At 41.6% G+C, this 23,097-nt stretch overlaps 1 protein-coding gene across 1 annotated transcript in view; it reads right to left on the reverse strand.

Moving 5' to 3' along the window:
- FMNL2 (formin like 2) overlaps nucleotides 1-23,097 on the reverse strand; it is a 310,958-nt gene that overhangs the window by 16,587 nt on the left and 271,274 nt on the right. The window contains 12 exon segments of the mRNA XM_053908723.1: nucleotides 57-137; nucleotides 296-364; nucleotides 1,439-1,673; nucleotides 3,226-3,428; nucleotides 4,063-4,187; nucleotides 8,987-9,128; nucleotides 9,130-9,200; nucleotides 9,540-9,852; nucleotides 11,792-11,893; nucleotides 14,374-14,523; nucleotides 16,950-17,060; nucleotides 22,029-22,103. Coding sequence (XP_053764698.1) covers nucleotides 57-137; nucleotides 296-364; nucleotides 1,439-1,673; nucleotides 3,226-3,428; nucleotides 4,063-4,187; nucleotides 8,987-9,128; nucleotides 9,130-9,200; nucleotides 9,540-9,852; nucleotides 11,792-11,893; nucleotides 14,374-14,523; nucleotides 16,950-17,060; nucleotides 22,029-22,103 — 1,677 coding nt within the window.

The following is a 23,097-nucleotide window of genomic DNA, read 5'->3' on the forward strand; positions in this document are numbered from 1 at the left end:
CTCTGCCGGTTGTTTTGTCCCTTATATAGCTCTTATAGTTCTTTCAGTCCACTCACCAGATCTAAACTCTGAAGTTTAAATCCATATACTGCTCCTCGCTTACTGCTATTCATATAGTTTCCAAGGGCCAAGATAATCTGCAAAAGAAAAAAAAAAGAGAAAGAGAGAGAGAGAGAGAGAGAGAGAGAGAGAGAGAAGAGAAGCCCATCAGAACAGCATCCCAGGTATTCCCAGGCCAACGAATGTGGCTGGAGTCATCTCTTCCCTACGTGTATACAAGGAAAACTTTACTTGCCTCCAGAATTTTCTTGAGTTTTTGGGATGATTTTATAGAAACAGATGCTGCTATAATTGAGTGCAGTTGCTAGATTCCATTCAAAGGAAGGAAGGGGGTGAAAAAAAGAGACATGTTAAAAATAAGAAACTCTAATTGGAAACTAAAAATTTAACACAGAAGAAAACAGACCTGCATTTAGACCTTAAATATGCTGAGATTCTATTTTTCTTCAACATAACAAATTTAACTTGTCCTGCTAGGTCTTAGGTAACCATATCATTACATGCAAGCTCTCTCTCAAAGTATATGAAATAAGAAGAAATGTCAGAACTTATCACAAAATCTGTAACCAATGGGACTCAAAGCTCAGAGTCCACAGTATCTTCTAGTAGAACTCAATTCCCTGCCCACCTCCTCACATCATGTAAGACAATATGTTTTTAAATGAATGGAGCTGTCCAAGAATGAAAACAAGACACCAAAGGAATATAATCAACCTCCAGAAGTTCTCAGAACATGTGTTGAACAGACATGCTACTATAGTCGGTAATTAACAAGTTTATTTAGAAACAGAACTGGGAAAGAACTATTTATGATATTTATGTTTATAATATTAATAAGTCTCTACCAGATTAACACAAAGGGACAAGAGATGGTTGGCTCTTATTTCTGCATCACCACAGTGTACTATAACAAATCTCCAAGGAAAAAGACTCCTGTGGTAAATTTACAATGCTTCCAATGAAAGCCAGTAAGCCTGTTCATTAAAGATACAGGGTCATTTTAGAAATGAACGCAACATTTTCAGGTTTGCGAAACCAGCCAGAACATTGGTATCTTCAGGAAAGGAACAAGTTTGAGAAAATGATTTTCCTGGTCCTATGTACTGAGGTAGAAACCCAGAGGACATCCATAGACACAGAAAATGGCATTCTATGGAGGAGAATAGCAATATGGAATATGGAAATCCACTATTTTCACATTACTTGGCATAAACAATGTGAAAAAAAGATTGCCAAAATAAAAGTGCAATCTAGAAAGTTCTGGGAAGGAGTCTTTAGAGCCCATGACGCTATGTGCAAATTCTGGAAGAGACTTAAAAGAAAAAAATGATTCTATATCTCTCTGGACCCTCTCCCCTGCCAGAGTTGGTCCACTCACAGGAGTCAGCATCTGAATGCTTTCCGCAAAGTTCCCAATGAAGGCCATGATGGTCATCTTCTGCATGAGTCTCTCAATTTTACTGAACTGCATCATGAACCGGTCTTCATCTGACAAGTTCTCCAGGGGCTTCCTTTCCCGCTCATAGAGCCGGAACACTTTCACCTCATTCTCAGTTGGCAAGAACCTCATCAAACATTCTACAAAGTCTACAGGCAATGTCTTCAAGTCAAATCTGAAGACAGATGTGGACATGTCAGTGTTAGAGTGAACACCTCCTACCCTTTCAACCACACCACCATTTAGTCCTATCCATAAACCACCAATGCAATGAGCTGACGATGCCTATAGCTGAACTGTGAAGATGCCAATCGGTGCTGGCTCCTGACTGCCCAAAAAATAGCTCCTTTCTGAGAACCCACACCTTATCACAATAGCCATGCTCAGTTTTTAGCCTACTACTATAGCTTTAAGTCTCTAGAAATCAACAGTAAATGACAGCAGGAAGAGCAAGAAGGCAGGCTAAAACATCTGATGGGTAAGTGGTTCAAGGACACGTAAGTGGTTTTTAAGGCATATGAAGTATTGCTAATTAGGAAAATTAATATTACACAATTACAAAATATCGGGTAAACTCTAATATATTTCAATTAAACCAACAGTCTGGGGTATGTTTTTCTTCTTTAGAAAAAAATGTATCCAAATGCCTGTACAAAGTGGATGCTGTGGCTTAAATGCATACATCCCTTGAAAGTAAACCAGATCTTTTTAGATATATGCTCAATTTGAACAAACCAAGTATTTGCTACAACCTCTAATTTCTTCCCTGGACAATCTTTGTCCGGCAAAATAATATAATTACATCTAACTATCATGACAAATAAGGTATATGGAGGTTAAAAACCAGAATGCATATGACGTTTCAACATCAAAAATCAGAACAGAGTATAGGATACACTAGATTACTGGATTACAATCCAGACTGAGGACATGAAATTGGAACAAATGATTTCTGAGGGTCATATACTCCTCCATGAATCTCACCGAAATTTATGAAATACAAGTTTACAATGAACTCATTCCTAACACATCTAAAACATTTGTTCTTTATCATAGTTGAACATCCTCATGACCACAAGAAGGGCCGAAAGATTCCTCTAATAGAAAGCAAATAAAACGAATGCCTTCTCTGCAGTTCAAGGATAAAAAAAAGAACTGAACTTTGTTTAAAATTTCCTGAAAGTTGCTAAAAGAAACAGGAATCACATTCCTATTGTTATGAATTAAAAGATGCATCTGTATCCCATTTGCATTTGGCACTGAACTGTATCATTCCACAAATGCCATCAAATTTGTATTCAATACATCTAGAGAGAATTCAGATGCTCCATAGAAGAGTGACAGTCTCTCCCTTTCCTTAGCTCGGGTAATTCTCCATCCTTTGTATGTAAGCGTTGCTATAGGCATATAGGATACCAGACCAAGTAGATAAGTGATGCCACAATCCACTTGTCATTCTTCTCAAATAAATTTCACTCTAAGACGGCACTCCCAAGGAGTATTTCTGGCCCACCCCTTTGGTGGCAGCATTTCATTCAAAACTGACGTCACACGTACGTAACAAAGGGAATCTCTGGTGTGTGGATATCAAGAACTGCCCCACCTTTTATCTTTGATCTTGCCCCGCTACTGAAATATTTGTTACCTACCGATTCATCACTTGCTTATTTTCAGTTTTATCCTATAAATTTATCAGAATCTAACTTTCCAGAATGCCCTGAACTTACACATGGATAGCTTTACATATCTCGTCAGCAGTCTTTCCAGCTTTCCTCAAAGTTATGGCTAGATTTTTGGCCCTATTTGCTTCCAGTAACGTCACTTTGTTTGATCCCTTCTGTGTTATCTTCTGTTTGCTTGAAGAAAGATCAATGGCAGGACCTTGAGCTTTTGTCTTAAATATTTCCTCAAATTCATCCACATTTAAATCCTGGAGTAAAAAGGGATGAAACAGGCAAATTGGATTATACTTAAAAATTAACTTAGGTAACCATTTTGACAGTTTCTTAAGCATCAAAGAACTTACTTTTTCTACTCAATATTTGCCTTTGATCAAGGCTTGCTCTATCTTCCTGTTTGTGCTATGGCATGACTTAGGCCACACAGACAGCCATGAAGGTCTAAAGAAGAGAGCTGATTCCATCTGGCCAATTCAGCTGCCTTTCACTAATTACCTTGCAGAGCTGGCCACCAACAGACTAAAGGATCCATCAAACAGCTAGTGAGTATAATTATTGAGTTCTTATTCACTTGTAGTTCAATAAAGGGTTTTTATGCCCTTTTATAAATTAAGGGCAGGGTTTGTGTCAGATACATATTTTGTGGCGTCTACTGAAGATCATCAAAACCACTCCATAGTAACATAACTTTTAAACACAGTTTTGAAACAATCTTGCAAAATAGTGTCCTATTCTCTAATATTAGAGAATTTTCTTTTCTTCTTTCCATCAAGGCATTTAAAATACTAGCATTTTATTGCTGAAACTTCCAGGTTAGCAGAGCACCCATTTGAACTTTGCCTCACAGAGAACCAGCCCCTAGTTTCTAACCAACGAGAAAAATACCTCCAGAATCCGCTCATCATCAATTTCGTTGAAGACTGTGCCATTGATCTGATTTGGCTTCAGGGCAACCCAGTTAAAAACTGGCATTCTGAATTTCGTCTTGATTGGCTTCTTAATTTTCACAGCTACAGAAGTCAGAGAGGATCCAATTAAGATTCCACCCAAACCCCATGACTCTCAAGAACAATCAGAGTAGTCCTTGCAGATGTCACTTAAACACTGCAGGAACACTGGCAAGAGGTGCCCAAGTGTTTTTAAACACAGAAAACATCACACATGGCTTTGGCAAGAGTAATCTGAGGTTTATCATTTGGTTGACTGATGCAACACTGTAGGAAAGTTTTCTAAGAGCCAGGGTTTTGGGGGTTTTTTTTTGTTTTTAATGCAGGCAAATGGATTGCTGCATTACAATCACAATGTTAGGACAATGTGTAGGACAAAGTACCGGGGAGCAAAAATTATTAATGATGTTAGTAGACAGCAGAGAGGACAAATACTCAGTGACACTGGTGAATGTGAGTCAAATTTTGAAATCTTAAATTCTCAGTTCTAGAACACACATTTCCAAAGCAATCTTAAAAGATGATCAGGGACTGCAGGGAGTGGCTGTCTATACCACCAGGAATGTGACGTCAAGAAGACTGACTTTCTGTAACGTCGAGCAGCAACGCATTCTTGTGAACTTTGACAATGGGGATTATATTCAGGCTGAGTTATTCCAACCACACCAAGGGCCATGAACAGCCCAAAACAGAAAATATTTAAGATGATAGAAGGGGTGCTTAGAAATTACGATTAGTACTGCTTTTTGAGACTGGCCACAGTCCCTTCCCCCTTTTTTAAGGAGCAAGTCCTCCCCAGGAGTCAGCTAGATGCAGCTAGAAGGTATCAATGAACCCATTAAAAAACACAGAAAACCTCTTAATAGAGAGGAAGGGATCTATCTTCCAGGAGTCAGGTAAGGAACTGCCGGCTCCTCTCACTATGGGGAAATGAGCTAAAAAAGGAAACCCATTAAAAACTCCATTAATTAAGGACACTTCATAAAGCAGTCTTCCAGACCCATCTAGCTAGACGCACGTATCCTCTTAAGTCTATCCCGGGACGCCCACCACACTATTTGGGAGCTTCACTATCTGCCATCATCAGCACGGGAGAGAACTGCAGTGCACAACAAAATAAACCCAACGTACGCTGGGCTTTTACCTGGCTGCCTGCCATTCCTCCAGAGTTAGGAAAGCCATATAAACAGCAGGAATGTCATCTGATAAATCCACAGAAAAGCATGCAGGAATACAGAAACACTGCCTTTGTAAACCAGGCCTTTCTACCACCACGTGACACCTTAGCCCCACCCCCAGAAGTGTTGGATTGCTCGCTGCCCTTCATTTAGGTCTACACTGCCCAGGAAAACCCATGTCCTCCACAGGACAAAGAAAGAGACCTTCCTCTAATCTGGCCTTTGAACAATATGGAGGGAGAAAAAGGAAGAATAGAGGAAAAGCTGTAAAGGGATCTTTCCACCGTCTGAGCTGGCGGGTTGGTGCCATTTGACTCCACCATCCATCCACGGATACCGCAGGCCTCAGGACACTGGCTAAAAGTCATTCCATCTGCAGCCACGCTACTTCTAACTCCTCAGCAAGATTAAAAATAAGCCTGAGATCAGAACACGGGCAAAAATAGGTTATCTTCAGAAAGATGATCCTAACTCCCAATGGGGAATGGGGGGGTGGGTTGTAGAAGGAGAGGCCTACAGGTGACCATGACAGACACAGTGCTCGCAGGGTTCAGGCTGAAGGCAGTGGCTCCACGTGGTGGTAGGTGTTCCATGGAGAGAGCTGGAGACCAGTGGGAAAGGCCTGGAAACACAGCACCTAGCAGCCTGTCCTTGTCCTGTGGAGCAACTACCCTTTCTCCCCCAGAATAAATCTAAAATCCTCCTAGAATTGATGCCTTGGATCCAACTATGACAATTAAACTAAAAGGGAAAAAACAAAACAGAACAAAACAACAACAACAACAACAAAAAAACCCACTCCTCTTCTCTTAGGGGGAAAGGAATATGGCATATAAAATCCAGGCTGTCTGCTCGCCGAGCCACGATCTATTCTACTAAAATGCACGAGCAAACCTGGAACAACAGTCATCCAACAGCGAGACTTCCCACAGACACAGGGTCAAAATGCAATGGTTCAGTGTAAGATGGAGTGAAAACATGTCAAGGCACAGTGTGACCAACGGGAACACATGGCAAACACTCAAAACACTCAGTGAGGAGCAACCTACAGAAAAGCTTGATTGGCCCATCTTTTGTGGAAGCAGAGAGAACAAAGAAAATATAAAAAAAAAAAAAAATTAGATATGGTTAGAGTCAAGCCACTCAGCAATTCACGCACTTTTAGCAGAGAATTTCATGCTTCTTGGACACATTTCACAAGGCAGCACAAAGCCAAAAATTCATTTCCATTCGGACCTGCCTTGAAGACTCCCTTATTATTTTGTTTTAAAAAGTAATCCTTTTTAGAAAAGGGGAAAAAATGATTTCATTATAGTGGTCCCAAACAGCCATGACTGAATTGTGCTAGGTCTTGCAGAAGAAATGAGAAATGTTTTAATGAAAAATAATCAGCCAAGTATAAATTCTCATCGTGAACTTCCAAAGCACATTCTCCCAAAGAGACAGCACAGCAGTCTGTTACAGATGACCGAAGCAGGAAATGGGAGCCAGACTGCTCTGTCAAAGATTTGAGGAAGAAGCCTTACCCTTCAAATATACATTCCACACTATGTTTTCTCTCTAAAATGCAAAGAAAACTAGATAAAATTAGGGGACCTCGTTCAGGTCCCGTCTTAGCCACCAAGCACACACCTGCTCATTGCCTTGTTGAAGAGATAGGCCATCCTGTTGCCCATGGATCCCAGGGCCTAGCAATGTCACAGGCTTCTGGGTTCTGGGAGCCCTTGGTATATCATCCCAGCTCTGTCTCTTGGCCCTACTGGGACATCCTGACTCTGTCTGGCCTCTTGATTCCAGGGAGAAAGTTACCCAACACACTGGCAACACCCCTCACAACATGTGCTCCATAATGATCTCATAATCCTTAAATCTTATAAAACAGAACATCTTGCAGTCCATCAATGGACACTTACGGCACTTAGAGAAGTTTCGTAAATCCCACACACGGTCCACTAAAAATGGTGTAAGACACGTAAGGGACAACTTCCAACTGCAGAACCCTGAAGGTAGCAGTGGTCATCAGCTGAACAGAGAGTTCCACACTCTAAAGCTGAGGCAATTGAGAGAGCCTGCAAATTTTTAAAGTTAAGTAGCGAGAAGAACCCAGGCAAAAAAATTAACCAGAGAGGACAAGCATTCTACCGGAGGGAGCCCTGGACCTGTGCATCGTAGCCTCATGGCTCTTTCGCTTCGCCAAAGCAGTTGTGAGTTCTAGAGGAGAGCTCGAGCGAATGGGAGTGGAGGCTCTGCCACACGGAGTTTTTGCCAAGGACAAAGGAAGTAGTAGCAAAGGAGACACCCCATAGCAGCCGTGTCTCCGGGCGCTACAAGGAAAGCCTCATCGGTGAGCCAGGTGCACATGCCAGTTCCAGGTTTTCACACTCAGTCACTGAGAGCAGCCTGTTGATGGAATGGATTCCTGGGGCTTCTCGAGAGGTTTTGGTTTGCTTACATTCCAAAACCCAACAGTTCCATGAAGATACACCTTCAACTTTTGTCCTTCAGAAGCAATAAAAGTTCTAGAAGAAAGTACTAAATGGGGGAGACCTTGAAAGAACTGAATCACTGGATTACTGTGAACATTACTTTCAACAAGCATCTTATTTCTTTCTCTGAAAATTTTGTGGAGGTTGGGGTGGAGGTAAACACCACAGCTTCGACGTGAATTAAGGAGGTTGCTCTGGGTCACTCAGATGAATGTGCCCTAATGGCTAGCCAGTACAGCTGCTGCTGGGACACTCTTGAACGATGGAGTGGGCAGCCTGGAAATCTCTTACAGCTAAGATGGTCATGTAGACATTGGACAAAATGCTCTGGGAACTACCACATGTGTAAGAGTGGTAGTTCTGCATCAGAAATAAGAGATCTCACCAAGAGACAGACGTAGAGGAGGAAGCAGAATTATCTGATGTCACGCAGACATGACATGGCAAAGCTCAGAGCAATTCAAAATGCCAGGGAAATGCTCCATGACTGAGAAAATCGCTGTGGTATTTTAGAAAATAGTAAAAAGTCACTTCCAACAGACAGAAATCAGAACTTCTATTTCAAGGCATTAGAACGACTCTCTTCTTCTCGCCCCCCACACACCCTATTTCTGGTGAGGGGTGCCGCATTCTACCCTGGTTAGCAGGAGGGCAGCATGTGCTATGCGGAAGCATTTCAAGGCACACAGATACTGCTTTTGGCAACATCTTCCCTTGAAGCTTCAGCTCCACTATAGTGAATTCTATCTTCAAATGCACAGAAGAAATGCCTAGAAACCTACATCAGGCAATCACACAGAAAGGCATTTTCTCCTTTTGTAAACAACACTGCAAGTACCTTCCAAAAACAGAGCTCTACTACAGATGTCCACAGGTGTTTGATGAACCCATGAAAATGCACTTATCCCTAAGAAGGTAACTAGTTTTCCTTCCCTTTCCTAGTGGGGAGAGTGCAAGGTGGGAAGACTGGAAAATCAGAACTCCCTGCTAGAGAGAGCGTAACAACAGCTACTCAGAGAAAAATGCCTCCTGTGAAGAACTTCCCCTTTACTGGCTACATTAGCAGGAATGATATTAAGAGGAGATACATGGGACTGCAGGAGACTTGGACTTCCAAAGAACGGCTTTAAGGCCTCCAGGGGTAACACAAATGAGTATTTCTTGCACAAGTACCCGGGACTCCATTCCAAGCTCTTACCTGCTAGTCCTGAGTTGAAAACCACTGTGGGTGAGGACGTCCCAGGCAGCGGGGGTGCAGAGGGAGGAGGTGGGGGAGGTAAAGGAGGAGCTGGCACAGTCTCAGCTGCAGGACCTGGGAGAGGAGGGGGAGGAGGAGGGGGGTGGAGGCGGTGGGGGAGGAGGAGGGGGTGGTGGCGGTGGTGGCATAGGTGGCGTTACTGGGCCATTTTGCACTAGCAAAAAAAAGAAGACACAAATTGCCTTTGAAAATAGGAGAACGGTTTCACCTGCTGGATGTCACATGCACATAAAGGAATCCAAAATCAAAATCATGAAAAGGACACAGGATTTTTTTCAGTGACTCTAAAATCTACTCAGTGAGAAATAAAGAATATACTGCAGCATATGTAAAATGAAGTTTTATAACCTAAATCTCAAAATGTAAAAAGTTTTTAAAATCAGTGAGTAAAAGAAAATGCCAAGAAAAGCAAAGTGCACAAATGGACAGCGGATAAAAGAAGAAATACAAATATCCCAAATACTACCCTCAATTCTCCTACCAGGCTCCTCACCTGCTTCAGGTGTGTCTGATGATGGAGGTAGTGGTGGGGGAGGAGGGGGCAGGGGGCCCGAGGAGGCAACCCCCATTGCTGGTCCCACAAAGTTACCCACTGCCACCTCTGACCCTGTGGACAATGTGCCAGAAGCCACAACTGGCAGAATGGCAATGTCCCCATCCCCTTTCTTCTGAATTTTAATGGTCCCTTGTTTCTCCAGTTCATGAATCTTTTTTTCCAGGGTAGACTGTCTTTGAATGGCTTCTTCTTTTTCTTTGACCATTTTCCTTAATGTGTGAACCTGGGTATTTGCATCTTTGTAGATTTCCTGCAAAAGAGTTCGCAGTCACCAGTCTATCTTCATGCAACATCCATACCTCTTGCAACATCCATACCTCTTACCATCAGGTTGGCAAATTGAGGATCAAAAAAATAACCAAACAAGGGGCATCGGGGTGGCTCAGTTGGTTGAGCATCCAACTTTGGCTCAGGTCATGATCTCACAGTTCGAGAGTTCGAGCCCCACACTGGGCTCTGCGCCTACAACTCGGAACTCAGAGCCTGAAGCCTGCTTCTGGTTCTGTGTCTCCCTCTCTCTCTGCCCCTCCCCTGCTCACACTCTATCTTTTCCTCAAAATTAAACAAACATTAAAAAAAATTTTTTTAAGAAAATAACCAAAAAAATTAAAAGGAAGGATACTGATATACACATAAGAATTCTATAGAACTCAGCCTCCTATAAAAGTCCTATTCATTCTCAATTGTTCACTGGTAATGCATGCAATATACTCTAGCAATTGTTACCACCAATATAGTTCTTTCCATTAATAAGTACAGCTAACTCAATTTTCCCTGCAGGTGGAGACAAGCAAGGCAGAGATGACCCAAAAATAATTTTATAGCTGACTTTGGAATATCCCGAGGATATTCTGGTGGGGCAGAATGTTTTCCTTTTTACTTGTTTTAAAATTCATTTGTAACTCCTAGACACGTATCGGCTAACAGTAGACAAAAGTCCCTAAGTCAGATTTGGATAGAAGTCAGACTGGGATTAAAAATCTGCAAAGCATAGAAGAATCTACTCATGAATACCCAGGGGCTGACTGTTCTTGAATGGGTTTCTCTGGCCTTCACAATGCCCTCCTGCAAGCTTAGGACAGCAATCACTGTAACCTTTTCCTTTTGGTTTGCAGTTAACAGAACAGGCCAACGCTTCCCTCTACTAATTACTTTTTTTTGTCCAGGTTTTTAGCAGAAAACAAAAAAGTTGCAATTTTCAACTTAAAGGCTGTCCTCGTTCCTTTCATAAGGGGCTCACGAAGGTTCCAGGGAAAGGATTTTCTGGAACTTACTTGCTGGGTCTTGCACATGTGATCTCTCACCACAAACCTCCAGCAGGCAGGGAAACATTCTTCACACCCTGTCTATTATTAATAATCTGAGAGTCTGACTTGAATTGAGTCCATATGCTACAACTCTGTCTCGATGGCGTGCCAAAAAATAAATTTCCTAGAGTTAACTGTAGGACATGTCAAAATATCAAGCAACACACACAGACATGATAAGCATCGCGTAAAATGTGCCATTTCATCAACGATGGTGTAGAGGCAAGCCATTTGCCTGAAAGCCCTCCAGGCATTTTGGTGATTTTATGTTCCGCACAATTCCAAACACACGGATGGCACTCCATAAAAACCTGACATGTAAGGTAAAACAATGCTAAGGCCAAATAAAATAGCTGGGATCATCTGATAATAAAATGGATTGGTTTTGCTTTGCCTTTTTTTTTTTTTTTTTTTTTTTTAATTCTTTTGGTGAATGACATTAGATCTTGCCTGTGTTGTGATTTCACCGTTTCCACGGCAACCACCAAATCTGGTTTCAAGTAGAAGCAAAGCAAAAAAATACAAAGAAGTCCAAGTCCTAGTAAAAATAAATAAGTGGCATGAATTAAATCCATGCTGTGTTTTTATTTCCAAGCAAATGGGTGATCCACTGAATCAAGTCAGACTTGTCCAGATGGGAAAATATTGTTGCTCTCGAAAACTGTGATAAGGAAGTACTGAACCCCCAACATTTGATTGCAAACACATGTGTATCCATCCCTAACTATGTGTACTTTTCATCTGAGTATCGCCTCTGAAATGATTCCAATAAATACGTTGCATCAATGCATTCCTCTGACATGAATGTAGTCCACATTCTACTAAAGCTGGGGCACCTTCCCTGCAGTGCCCATCTGGGGCAGCTGCCGTCAGCACACTCACTCGAACAACATCTAGCTCCTTGTTCCTCTGCATCAGCTGCTTTTCCAGTTCCACGATCTTGGACATGGCTTCATTCTCTGTGTCTTGCAGCTTTTCAGACAGCTATAAAGGTATAAAAGAGAAGCTGTGTCACAACACATGACCATTCTCATCAGGTCCTCGGTTCTCAGAAAGTAGAGCTCTATTGGGGCCCAGAGTCCTGCATGTGTTCTACAAGCTGTTTTTCTGGAAACATTAATATTTATAATACGATTTTGAATACCTATTTGTTTCTAATAGGAATTAATAATTTATACATGATCCTTAATAAAACCCATATGTCAGTTCCTTAGTGTTTCAACATACACAGTGTACCTCCCTCAATTTCCTCAGGGGCTGGCAGAAGGGGCTCACCAACATGAGCCTGCAAGGGTGGGAAACAGGAGGTGAGGCAAGAGGGGAAGTTCACCTTTCCTTCACTAAGAAAAGCCCATTAGGCACAAGCTTTTGAAATTTATCAGTCCAGAAAACTTGGTTCTGTTATTACAGAACACCAGCTTAAAAAATAGTACTGCTTGTTTTGACCCAAACTAACCCAAGTAATAAAAGTTATTTGGAGGGACAGTTCAAATAAACAGGCAGCCTACTTCAAAACTGGGTTATGTGAGGCTCAGTTGGTTAAGTGTCCGACTTCGGCTCAGGTCATGATCTCATGGTTTGTGGGTTTGAACCACCCCCCCCCCCCCCCCCCCCCCCCGGTCAGGCTCTGTGCTGACAGCTTGGAGCCTGCTTCGGATTCTGTGTCTCCCTCTCTCTCTGCCCCTCCCCTGCTCATGCTCTGTCTCAAAAATAAATAAAACATTAAAAAAAAAAAAGTGGTTTATGTGAGTATGGTTATGGACAGCTGGCTGAGGCTTCAAGAGGAAGATAGTATGAGCCACGTGTTAACTAATTACTTTTCCCACAAGCCTCTGAAAGTGAGCTACTTCTGATTTCCCACATCTCACTGAAAACAATCACAAGTAAAGAACACCAGAGAGGCAAGGTGAGGAGGAAGGGTAGAGGTTAAAATGCTGATCAGGTTCAGAATAGGATACGAATCTTTCAGGGCAAGGCCGATAAATGCCCTTCCTAAGCAGGTACCAAGCAGGTCACTACAACACTTAACAAAGGGAGGGGGGGCGGTGTGAATGGCTGGCTCACCAACTTGGCTTAACCACAGCCATGAAGATGCCCATTTTCAGAGTGAGGGACAAAGGTGAAGGACATCACACACATACAATACTCTCAACTAAGAAAGTGTAGAGGGAAATAATCGGACCATTCAAATGGGAAAATAATATTGCTCTAAAAAGAGACAATTCAATTACAGCCAAGGACACTGTCAAGCAGAATTTAACAAACAAATCTGGTTCTCACAATGCTTAGGTCTTTAAGAAGCACCATTTTTCTGTTCATTCTCACAATATTCAAATATTTGCTTAATGGATGAATAAATGGACAACCTCTGAAGGCCTTTAGACTTATATGCAACTTAGTCTGTGGTGAAATAAATCCTTCAAATCAAAATAAGTCCCTGCCCTGAGACAGAGTTAATGTAACACTGATAGGACACTCCTCAAAGAAGAATAGATTTAAGGGAACGCTCACTAATTTCCTTGAAAATGCCTGTAGCTGAAATGAATTTTTACTGCACGTGAGTAACCATAAGGCAGGACTAGGAAGACTGGCCATCAAGAAGAAACAAGACCATCCTGTCCATGGGCCTGTATGGACACATTCAGCAGAACTGACTTATATTCAGAAGACCAGGAGTGAAATAGAACTTATTGATATGTCACACCAAACTTCCAGGGGCACCTGGGTGGCTCAGTCAGTTAAGTGTCTGACTTCACCTCAGGTCATGATCTCACATTTCATGAGTTCAAGCCCCACATCGGGCTCTGTACTGTCAGTGCGGAGCCCGCTTTGGATCCTCTGTCTCCCCTCTGTCTCTGCTCCTTTCTACTTGTTTTTTTCCTCTCTCTTTCTAAACAAACAAACTTTAAAGAAAAAATAAATCCAAACTCCCAAAGAGATTGAAATGTGTATCAATGGCAGTTCCACTGAGGGACTGGGTTGGGTGGGAGGTGAGGAAGACACTGATAATGGTCTATTCGCTCTGGGGCTTATTTTAGCACAAAGCGCTAGAACCCATCCTCCATGGGCCCGTGTGAACGCATGTGGTAGAAGATGACTTATATTCAGAGAATATGAGTAGAAAGGTCTTCACATCAGCCCAAATTCACATATTCAAGTTTCATTTCCCCTCTACATGGTGCCAATCACCTCACCCTCTGGGATAAGTAAGATGGCCAGGAAATCTGGGCTCAGCAGAAACTGAGCAGGTGAGCTAAGGCAAGGCAATGGATTCCCTTTAGTTTTAAGTAACAAACATGCCTTCTTTGAAAGAACCCCGGGTGGCTTTTGACAGCTCTCGATCTCAAGCTGCAGTTCATCCCTATACTCCAAATCCTTTCATTTTCTGCGGTAACAGCCAACACTCATTCTGCTTGGCACCCAGTTACACAAAGACAGTTTTTCCTTTCCCAAGATGTAGTTACATGAGAAATGTTCTCCTCCAGCTCTTCCACCCTCTCCAAGGCTGCATTCTTGGTTTCGGCATCTTCCAGCAGAGCTCCCACGTCAAATACGTTGTCCAGGTAAGCCTGAATCTGCACCTGCAGCTTATCACTCTCAGTGTGCTTCAGTTTCTAAAAATCAAAACACAAGAGAAGGCAGTGTCAGCACAGCTGTAGACACAGAGCATAATGATACAACAGCCCATGTGGTTTTTGTTTGTTCCAAACAGTCCAATCTGTGCCAAGAGAGGGTTTGATGTAGCATCCTCCTCACGACAATTACAGAGTGTTCTTCTAAGAAGGTATAATCACACTACTTTCCGATGAACACCCTCTTCCAAATATATACAAGTTTCCTTCCTAATCCTTCCCAAAGATATAGTCCCCATGTAGGCATATTCCAAACTAATACATCTTGACACAGGTGAAATCGGACTACAGAAAAATTAAGAGCAGCTGCAGAAGGAGCAACAGTCCCACGTAACAAATTTGAGAGGCATCTGTGTGCAAGAGGTGGTTACAGTAGCAGCAGTAATTTGCCTGGGCAGAGATGGTAATTCCAATGAGGATTAGGTTGGATGGGAGGAGGAGAAGACATGGGTAGAGAGTGAAGTAGCCAGGGGGCTTATTTCAGCATAAGTTGCTAGAATCTGCCTTCCATCATAACTTCCTTAAGATACTGCCCCAGCATAAGGAGTTCTGGGTTTCCCAAAGCACAGATCAGGAAGCCACTCATTGCATTACAGACCCAGGCATCCAAAGGAAGTCAACCAGCTTTAAGGTGAAATTAGAGGTCAAGGTAACCTATGAATCTTCCTTACAAGTAACACAAGTCCTGACTTCCCCTGGGGGAACAGATGAGTGGCTAGGATAATACTGGCATACAGATGACACCAATAAATATTTACTGAACAAATCAATGGCCACTAACAAGGCTGGGTTTCTGTAAATGAATGAAGTATTTATTATGTGCTTATAATATTAATCTTCTAACCACCTCTATGAGGGTCCAGAACCAACACACCAAAAAAATTAAAGAAATACAGAGTTTGGGGAAAATCTTCAACTTTTCAGAGGACTTAGGCTCAACATAAATTCTAAGAGGGATTTGCTCCTAGGTCTAATCTGGAATTCTTCAACTTAGTGTGCCCTAAAGAGAGTATGTTCCATCTTAGTTTAAGAGTACAAACTGAAAAAGGCATTTCAATAAGGACGAAGCCTAGAAAGGGAAATGAGGAAGAAGCTCAGAAGGTTTTTTCACAAAGTACACAATGAGTAACAGGCACTGCCCTAATGTGTTACGATTCGCCATCGCAGCCTTGACCTGAAGGAGCTCAGCACGACCATCACAAAATGGAACCCAGAATGCCATTAGCAATCTATACACCCCATTTTTGCTCAAATACTGCCACTCCCAGGGTATGTAGGGAAAGAAGATAGAGAAACCTTGACCTCAGAGCAGGAAAAACCTCTCAATACCATATTCTGTCAAAGATATTAGTGATTACTTAGATAAGAAAACAATTCAAACCACTCTTTAATGAAAATCCATCAGACTCTCCCTGAGTACAGTCCTTAGACGTTAGGCCAGTATACCTAGGGCAGCCTGGCTGGTCTGATAAGCCAGCTGATGAGCTCAGAGAGTAACCAATGCTATGATTCTGCCTCACAGTATACTGTAATTCCCTGGCTTCAGTCCTGACGAAGATGGGCAGCTGAAATCCAGAGATGTCCAAGGGAAGTGCTTATATCTCTTCTTCAGGGCTAGAAACAGATTTGAAATTGAGCTCAACAATTCTTGCCCTCTCACTAGTAGCCTTTCAAATTCAAGGGGACCACTGGTGTACAGAAGGGAAAACAGAACTGCTCAAGAGTCAAAGGACATGAGGGCATCCTGTGCACACACAGCTATTCAAGTCCATTTATGATTTTCACATAAACTTGCTGTTTCTTAGGTGAAGGAAGAACTATAGGGAACTGGCTGAGCACTTCCACAGGGGAGGCAGAGAAAGAGAAACTTTAGATCTCTTCACGAACCGAGAACTTAGAAGTGGAACTTCTAAAGCCACAAATGCATTAAACAGAATTTAACAGCTCTACAGGAGGAAGTCTCTAGTGTCCATTTCCTCATGACTTTTTTATACTCTAAGCATTTATTCATCACTCTTAAACAGTCTTGGTTTCACCTCCCCTGCCCAGATAGGGTCCCCAGAGTAACCAAGAACGTGGATTGCCCAATAGCCCAGATGAAGGGTGCAATGAGACTTGGTCCAGACAGAGTTCAAGAGCAGAGGTGAGCTACAGTGAGAGGCTACAAGAGGTTGTCTGACTCCAACACTAAAAGGCTGCTGGCAGAAGACAGACTGAGCTCCCAGGAGGTCTTCAAGAATCCAGTTTCCCTGGCAAACTGCATCACTCAGATACGTTCCCTTTAACTAGTGCTACGATACTTGACTGTACAGAGCTTGAAGTGTTCTTTAGTCACGGCGGAAGTGTATCTTGAAGGTAGGCAATAAATCAAGTCTTACATTGGAGCCAAAGGTCACAGTTATACTTACATCCAAGTATTCATCCAGGCCTAACTTGGTAAATTCATACTGGAGGTGAACTCTGAAATTCATGTCTTCTACTGAATGGACTACAATATTAATAAACTGCATAGAGGCCACCTGCAATGAAATTGCCAGTGGGTTAGATGGCTGAAAACTTGTTTTCTCAGTTTAAACACAGGCATATGCTTTCAATTACACAAATCTAAACTCACTCACCGACCTCCTTCTCCTTCGTTTCATTGGGTCTTTAAAAATATTTTGTAATTTTTCAAATTCAAGTCATAGAGATACCACAGTAAAATACCCCTCGTCATCCACTAGGGTGACCATGATCAAAATGGAAAACCATACCGAGAGCTGCAAGGAGGTGGAAAAAGTGGAACCCTCATCCACTGCTGCCAGAGATGTAAACCAGTGCAGCCACTTTGAAAAGTTTGACCACTCCACAAAATATTAATGACAGAGTTACCATAGGATCCAGCAACCCTGTCCTGGGTATATACCCATGAGAAATGAAAATACATGTCCATCCAGAAACTTATACACAAATGTTCATAATGGCATTATTCACTATTATTTATATTAGTATAACTAATATATATTCTATATATCGTATTATTTTATATTATTCATTATTTCCCAGAAAGTGGGGGGGGGGGGAGGGGGGAGAGAACGCAATGTCCATCAAGTGATGGGTTAAAAAAATATAACCTATCAACACAATGGAATATTAGGTGACAATAAAAAGGCAATGAAGTACTGATGCATCTTACAATGTGGATGAACTTGAAAACATTATGCTAAATGAAACCAGTCTGTCATAAAAGACCATATAAGTTATGATTCCATCCATATGAAGTATCCAGAACAGGCAAGTCTGTGGAGATAGAAAGTAGATTAGCAGCTGCCTAGGTCTGGGGATAGGAAATGGGCAGTAACTACTGACGGGGTCTTTCTGGGATGACAATGTGTTCTAAATCAGACTGCAGTGACGGCCACACAACCCTGCAAGTATGCAAAAAATGTGTTGAATTGCCCACTTTCAATGGGTAGGTTAGATGTTATATTAACCACCTGTCAGTAAAACTTTTTAAAAAGTCTTATGGGTGGGTATATAGAACAAACTGTGTAAGTTATTACAGGCATGTTATAGAAAATGTGAAAATTATTATAAAAAAGAACATTTTAAAAAATCACCTATAATCGTACCACAGGATAATCACTTCTAAAATTTCACTATGGGCCCGACCATACCAACAAGATCATAATAGGATCTTTGACCCATCTTTCTGTTTTAATCAACCGGCTTCCATTCCACAAAACCCCTCGATTTACTAGCTCCCCATAACTGCATCAATGGCCCTGAGACCTGCCACAGAGAAAATCAGTCCCTGGTTTGGTAAAGAAAACAAAGTTGAACAGATCTATTCTTTTTTCCTTTTTTTTACGGTTTTATTTTTAAGTAATCTCTTTCCCCAAAGTGGGGCTCAAACTTACAACCCCAAGATCAACAGTCACATGCTCTACCAACTGAGCTAACCAGGAGTCCCTATCTTGCTTTTAATGCTGACAGTTTAGGGGCACCTGGGTGGTTCAATCAGTTAAGCATCTGACTCTAGATTTTGGCTCAGGTCATGCTCTCATGGTTCATGAGCCTGAGTCCCACATTGGGGCCCCAAGTTGACAACGTGAAGCCTATTTGGGATATTCTCTCTGTCTCTCTCTCTCTCTCTCTCTCTGGCCCTTCCCTGCTCTCTCCCTCTCTCACAGTAAATATATAAAACTTAAAAAAAAAAATAGTGACAGTTTATTTATGGTGAAAATACCTAATACTTCCCCTCAATGGGTAAATGCAGTCTGTACAAGGAGGCAAAATGATAAAAAAAAAAAAAAAAAAAATAGTGACAGTTTATTTATGGTAAAAATATCTTACTAATCCTTTCCCTCTATGGGTAAACACAGTCTGTGCAAAAAGGTAAAGTGAGTGAGGGATCCAGGTTCACATTTACTCTGAAAACTGCCTTCTTCCTCTCTCCTCCAAACCCAGTTTCTTTTATCTTTTTTCAAATTGTTTCTATCGAGTTAGACTCTTTTTTGAGTATATGTTATACACTGGCTATCTTGGGAAGATATGTCAACTCTCTTGGTTCAAGGAGATTCTTTTGCAATTTAACTGAAAAAATGACTTCAAGTTCTATGGTTAAATGAGCTAAAGAAAGACTGTCAGGGTTTTTTTCCTTCTTCCTTCTGCTGCATTAGAAAAATCTATATTGTATTTTATGAGGAATATGTTGTTAAGGAGGTTGTGCAACTTAACTGCATTCCCAAGGACAGTTTAAGAAAAGCCTCATTTTCTGGAAGAAAATATGGTTGGATTTTTCCATTTCTCTTCTGAATAGTTGTTGAGTTTTATGATATGCCTGAGAAGCAACTATTTGCTAGGTGACAGATGAATTGATCATTGTACCTGTATATTAGCAGTTTCTAAATTAGGTTCCTTGATGCATGTACATATAAGTAAATGACAAGAAATATACTCTATTTCTAAGAAGTGCAGGCATTTTAAAGGGTTTAATTATATATAATTTCAGCACAAACTCAAATGGCAGAGGGATCCACAAGGTATGATAATGAGTGAAGTATACCACGTGTAATACAGTAAGAAATGGTGTGGACCACGGCAAACTAGAAGGAGGATCTTTAGACTTAAAAATGGGCGGGGGGGTGGGGGAGCAGCACTTGGGTAGCTCAGTGGGTTAAGCATCCGACTTCGGCTCAGGTCATGATCGCAGGGATGGTGAGTTCAAGCCCTGCATCGGGCTCTGTGCTGACAGCTCAGAACCTGGAGCCTGCTTTTGATTCTGTGTCTCCCTCTCTTTCTGCCCCTCCCCGTTCCACCTCCCTCTCTCTCTCCCCCAAAATAAGGAAACACTGAATGAATGAATGAAAAAGAAAGAAAGAAAGAAAGAAAGAAAGAAAGAAAGAAAGAAAGAAAGAAAGAAAGAAAGACAGACTACTTGGCTCCAGCACTTGATACTCTACAAAAACAGGGCCTAGTGTTGGCAGAAATTTTTAATTGAAAAAATTAGAAATCTTTATTTGTATGCACAACTTTCAAATTTTTAATGGAAGGACATCACTGTCAGACTAAACTCACAAGCCTATAGGCTGGCTCAGCCTGGGAGCCTCCAGTTTGCAACCTCAGCTTTCAGGAACAAATAAGTTGCCCCTATGAAGGCAGAGGAAAGAAACTGCTACAGTGAGCCAGCGCACAACTTCTTCACATATTTATCACTAGTGCAAACATGGGCCTTAAACACTCCCCAAAATCCTAACAGCAAAATTAAAAAGCCAATGTATAGGGTGCCTAGGTGGCTCGGTCAGTCATGATCTCACGGTTTGTGGGTTCGAGCCTGCATCAGGCTCTGTGCTGACTACTCAGAGCCTGGAGCCTGCTTTGGATTCTCTGCCTCCCCCTCTCACTGCCCCTTCCCTGTTTGAACTTTGCCTCTCTCTCTCTCTGAAAAATAAATTAAAAAAAAAAATTTTTTTAATTAAAAAGCCAATGTAACAGCACTCCTTGTCTCACATTTTTTGCCTTTTTAAACAGCAAATAACATGCTTTATGGAACAGCAAGACTTCTCTATAAACAGTTTCATCATTCTCACTACTTTCAGAAGGGCCTGAGGGCTAGGATGCATATAAAATGTAAAGACCCAGAAAAAAAGTCACATAAAAGGGTTAGAAATCTCCAAAATTATGTTTCATGTTTTACAGCCACTAAAGCAATTCAAATGAAAAGTGTGCCTGGCACCCTAAGTATAAGTTTTAGAAGACTCACAATGTTAAGGACTGACTGGTATACCTGCTCTGAGCTAGAAGTGACCTGAGGGACAAAGCCCAGGTGAGACCTCCCCAGAGCAGGAGCTGTGTATGTCAACTGGATTAGGCCAAAGAAAGCCTGCAGATCTGGATCCACCCACGGGAAGTCTGTCTCAGAAACCGTCTATCTTCAGTCCAAGATTAAGGTTTAAGTGTATGAATTTGGAAGTTCTCAAACTCCTACTGCTGTTCAAACCTGAAGAGGATAGTCCTACCGCTGAGCCACACATCCTTACATGTGAACTATCCCACTAAGGAGAACCGCAGTCTAACTCTGCCCTCACAGAGTTACCAGGGCAGGAATCACTCCTGTAGAGTAATTTGGGGGATATGTACAGTCAATTCTACAAACCAAAGCACTCTAGTCTTTGAGAATATAGTCTGGAGAAAGCCACTGGCTGAGGTATACAAAAAGCAAAATGGGCAAGATTCTTGTTTTCTGGGTTTTTTTGTTTTGTTTGTTTTTCCCCCATGTTCATTTTGAGAGAGAGAGACGGGGGGAAGGGGGGGGAAGGGGGAGGAAGGGGGAGGAAGGGGGAGAGAGGGGGGAGAGAGGGGGGAGAGAGAGAGAGAGAGAGAGAGAGAGAGAGAGAGAGAGAGAGAGAGTGTGTGTGTGTGTGTGTGTGTGTGTGTGTGTGTGTGTGTAAGACAGAGATGGGAGAGGGCCAGAGAGAGAGAGAGAATCCCAGGCAGGCTCCATGCTGTCAGCGCAGAGCCTGACACGGGACTCGATCCCATGAACCATGAGATCATGACCTGAGCAGAAATCAAGAGTTGGATGCTTAACTGACTGAGCCACCCAAGCATCCCAGATTCTTGACTTCTATCTTCAGGATCCTGATGCAGCTTTACTGACAGCTAAAGCTGGCAACCGCAAGTATATGTCCCAGCAGTTAACATCCTTTTCCCAAATGCATGCTTTCATCCTTTATTTGCTATAAATAATTAGTACTTTGGGTCTTTAGTACAGTATGTGCACGAGGAATAAAACTGGAAATAAACACTGTAAGGGAAAAATACAGATTGTGAGGAACACTCTAGATCGAATCTATAGCAGATTACACTCAATTTTCTGTCCTTTGTAACATTTATATGCGCATACACACACATATGTATCATATATAAATATAAACGGGTTTAGGAAAAAAGTGCAGAAACTGAGCTTGCCTTATTGATTGTAATGTGGTTCTTGAATAACTCACCATAAAATCTATGTTATTGTCTTCATTCCTGAAATGTTCCATCAACTTCTCAAAGCGCTGTTTTTCTCCACAAACCTGAAATACACATTTTCATCACGCATATGAAATTCCAAACATAAGCATTCTAAAATTAGAGGCAGGAATTTTAGCATTAATAATTATTTCCAGAATATCTTTTTATTGCCTCTCTCACACACTGTTTCCTTCTCTTCTAAGCTGGTTAACTCACAAACAGCAACATGAGCCAGGCCCTAAAGCTAAGCCTCAGTTTCTTTTAAATGTTCCCCGATATATTGAAATCTATGTCAAATGTGTTTTCCTTTCATTGGTTATTTTTGCAGTCCAACAATTTCTTAGCCTGCATGCAGAATCCCAAAATGTTATGGTTTAAAAGAGGAAAACTGTAACAACGCCCCCCGCCCTCCCCCCCATTTTCCTTTTTACAAAAGCACTTTTAAAACAGGTACGCTAAAAGATTTGGACAATTCAGTATTTAAGTTCCTTGAAAAGCAGATTGACAATGTCCCTATTACATCTAAATCAAGTGATTTTAACATAAACTACAACACAGAAGTAGACACCATAACAGTAAAGTATGTAGTACTACAGTAGACACTTGGGAAGTTCTACTAACCCATTTAAGGCAAGTATAGAAATTTGCAGGAACTTATAAATTAGCAGCCCAGAGGCCTGAAACATTCAGCTCAAATTAATGTTTTCGCCGAACAGGTAAAAGGGCAAGATAAATTACTATGAACTCAAGTGCTCCAAAGGTTCTGGGTCTACATTGAGTCAAAAATACAGAGTCAAGGAAAGATTCATAACAAGTAAGAACTCTCTGGAGACTTATTCCCAAAATTAAAGGATAAACTTCAATTCTGCCAGTGACCTTAGCAACCTTTATTTGGAGCCCACTGGCTTATTCTTTCTGCCTTCAGAAAGTATGCACCTGAACACCCTTGAGCTACATGTAGTGTCAGTAAGACAGTCCCCAGTCTTAACATTTTGAATTTAATCCGGGTTTCACATGCTTAGCTCAGTTTTTTGGTTCTATTTGTGGTCTTAGAAA

This window comes from Panthera pardus, unplaced genomic scaffold (assembly GCF_024362965.1).
Source record: "Panthera pardus isolate Hobbes unplaced genomic scaffold, ASM2436296v1 HiC_scaffold_10, whole genome shotgun sequence".
Classification (NCBI taxonomy): Eukaryota; Metazoa; Chordata; class Mammalia; order Carnivora; family Felidae; genus Panthera; species Panthera pardus.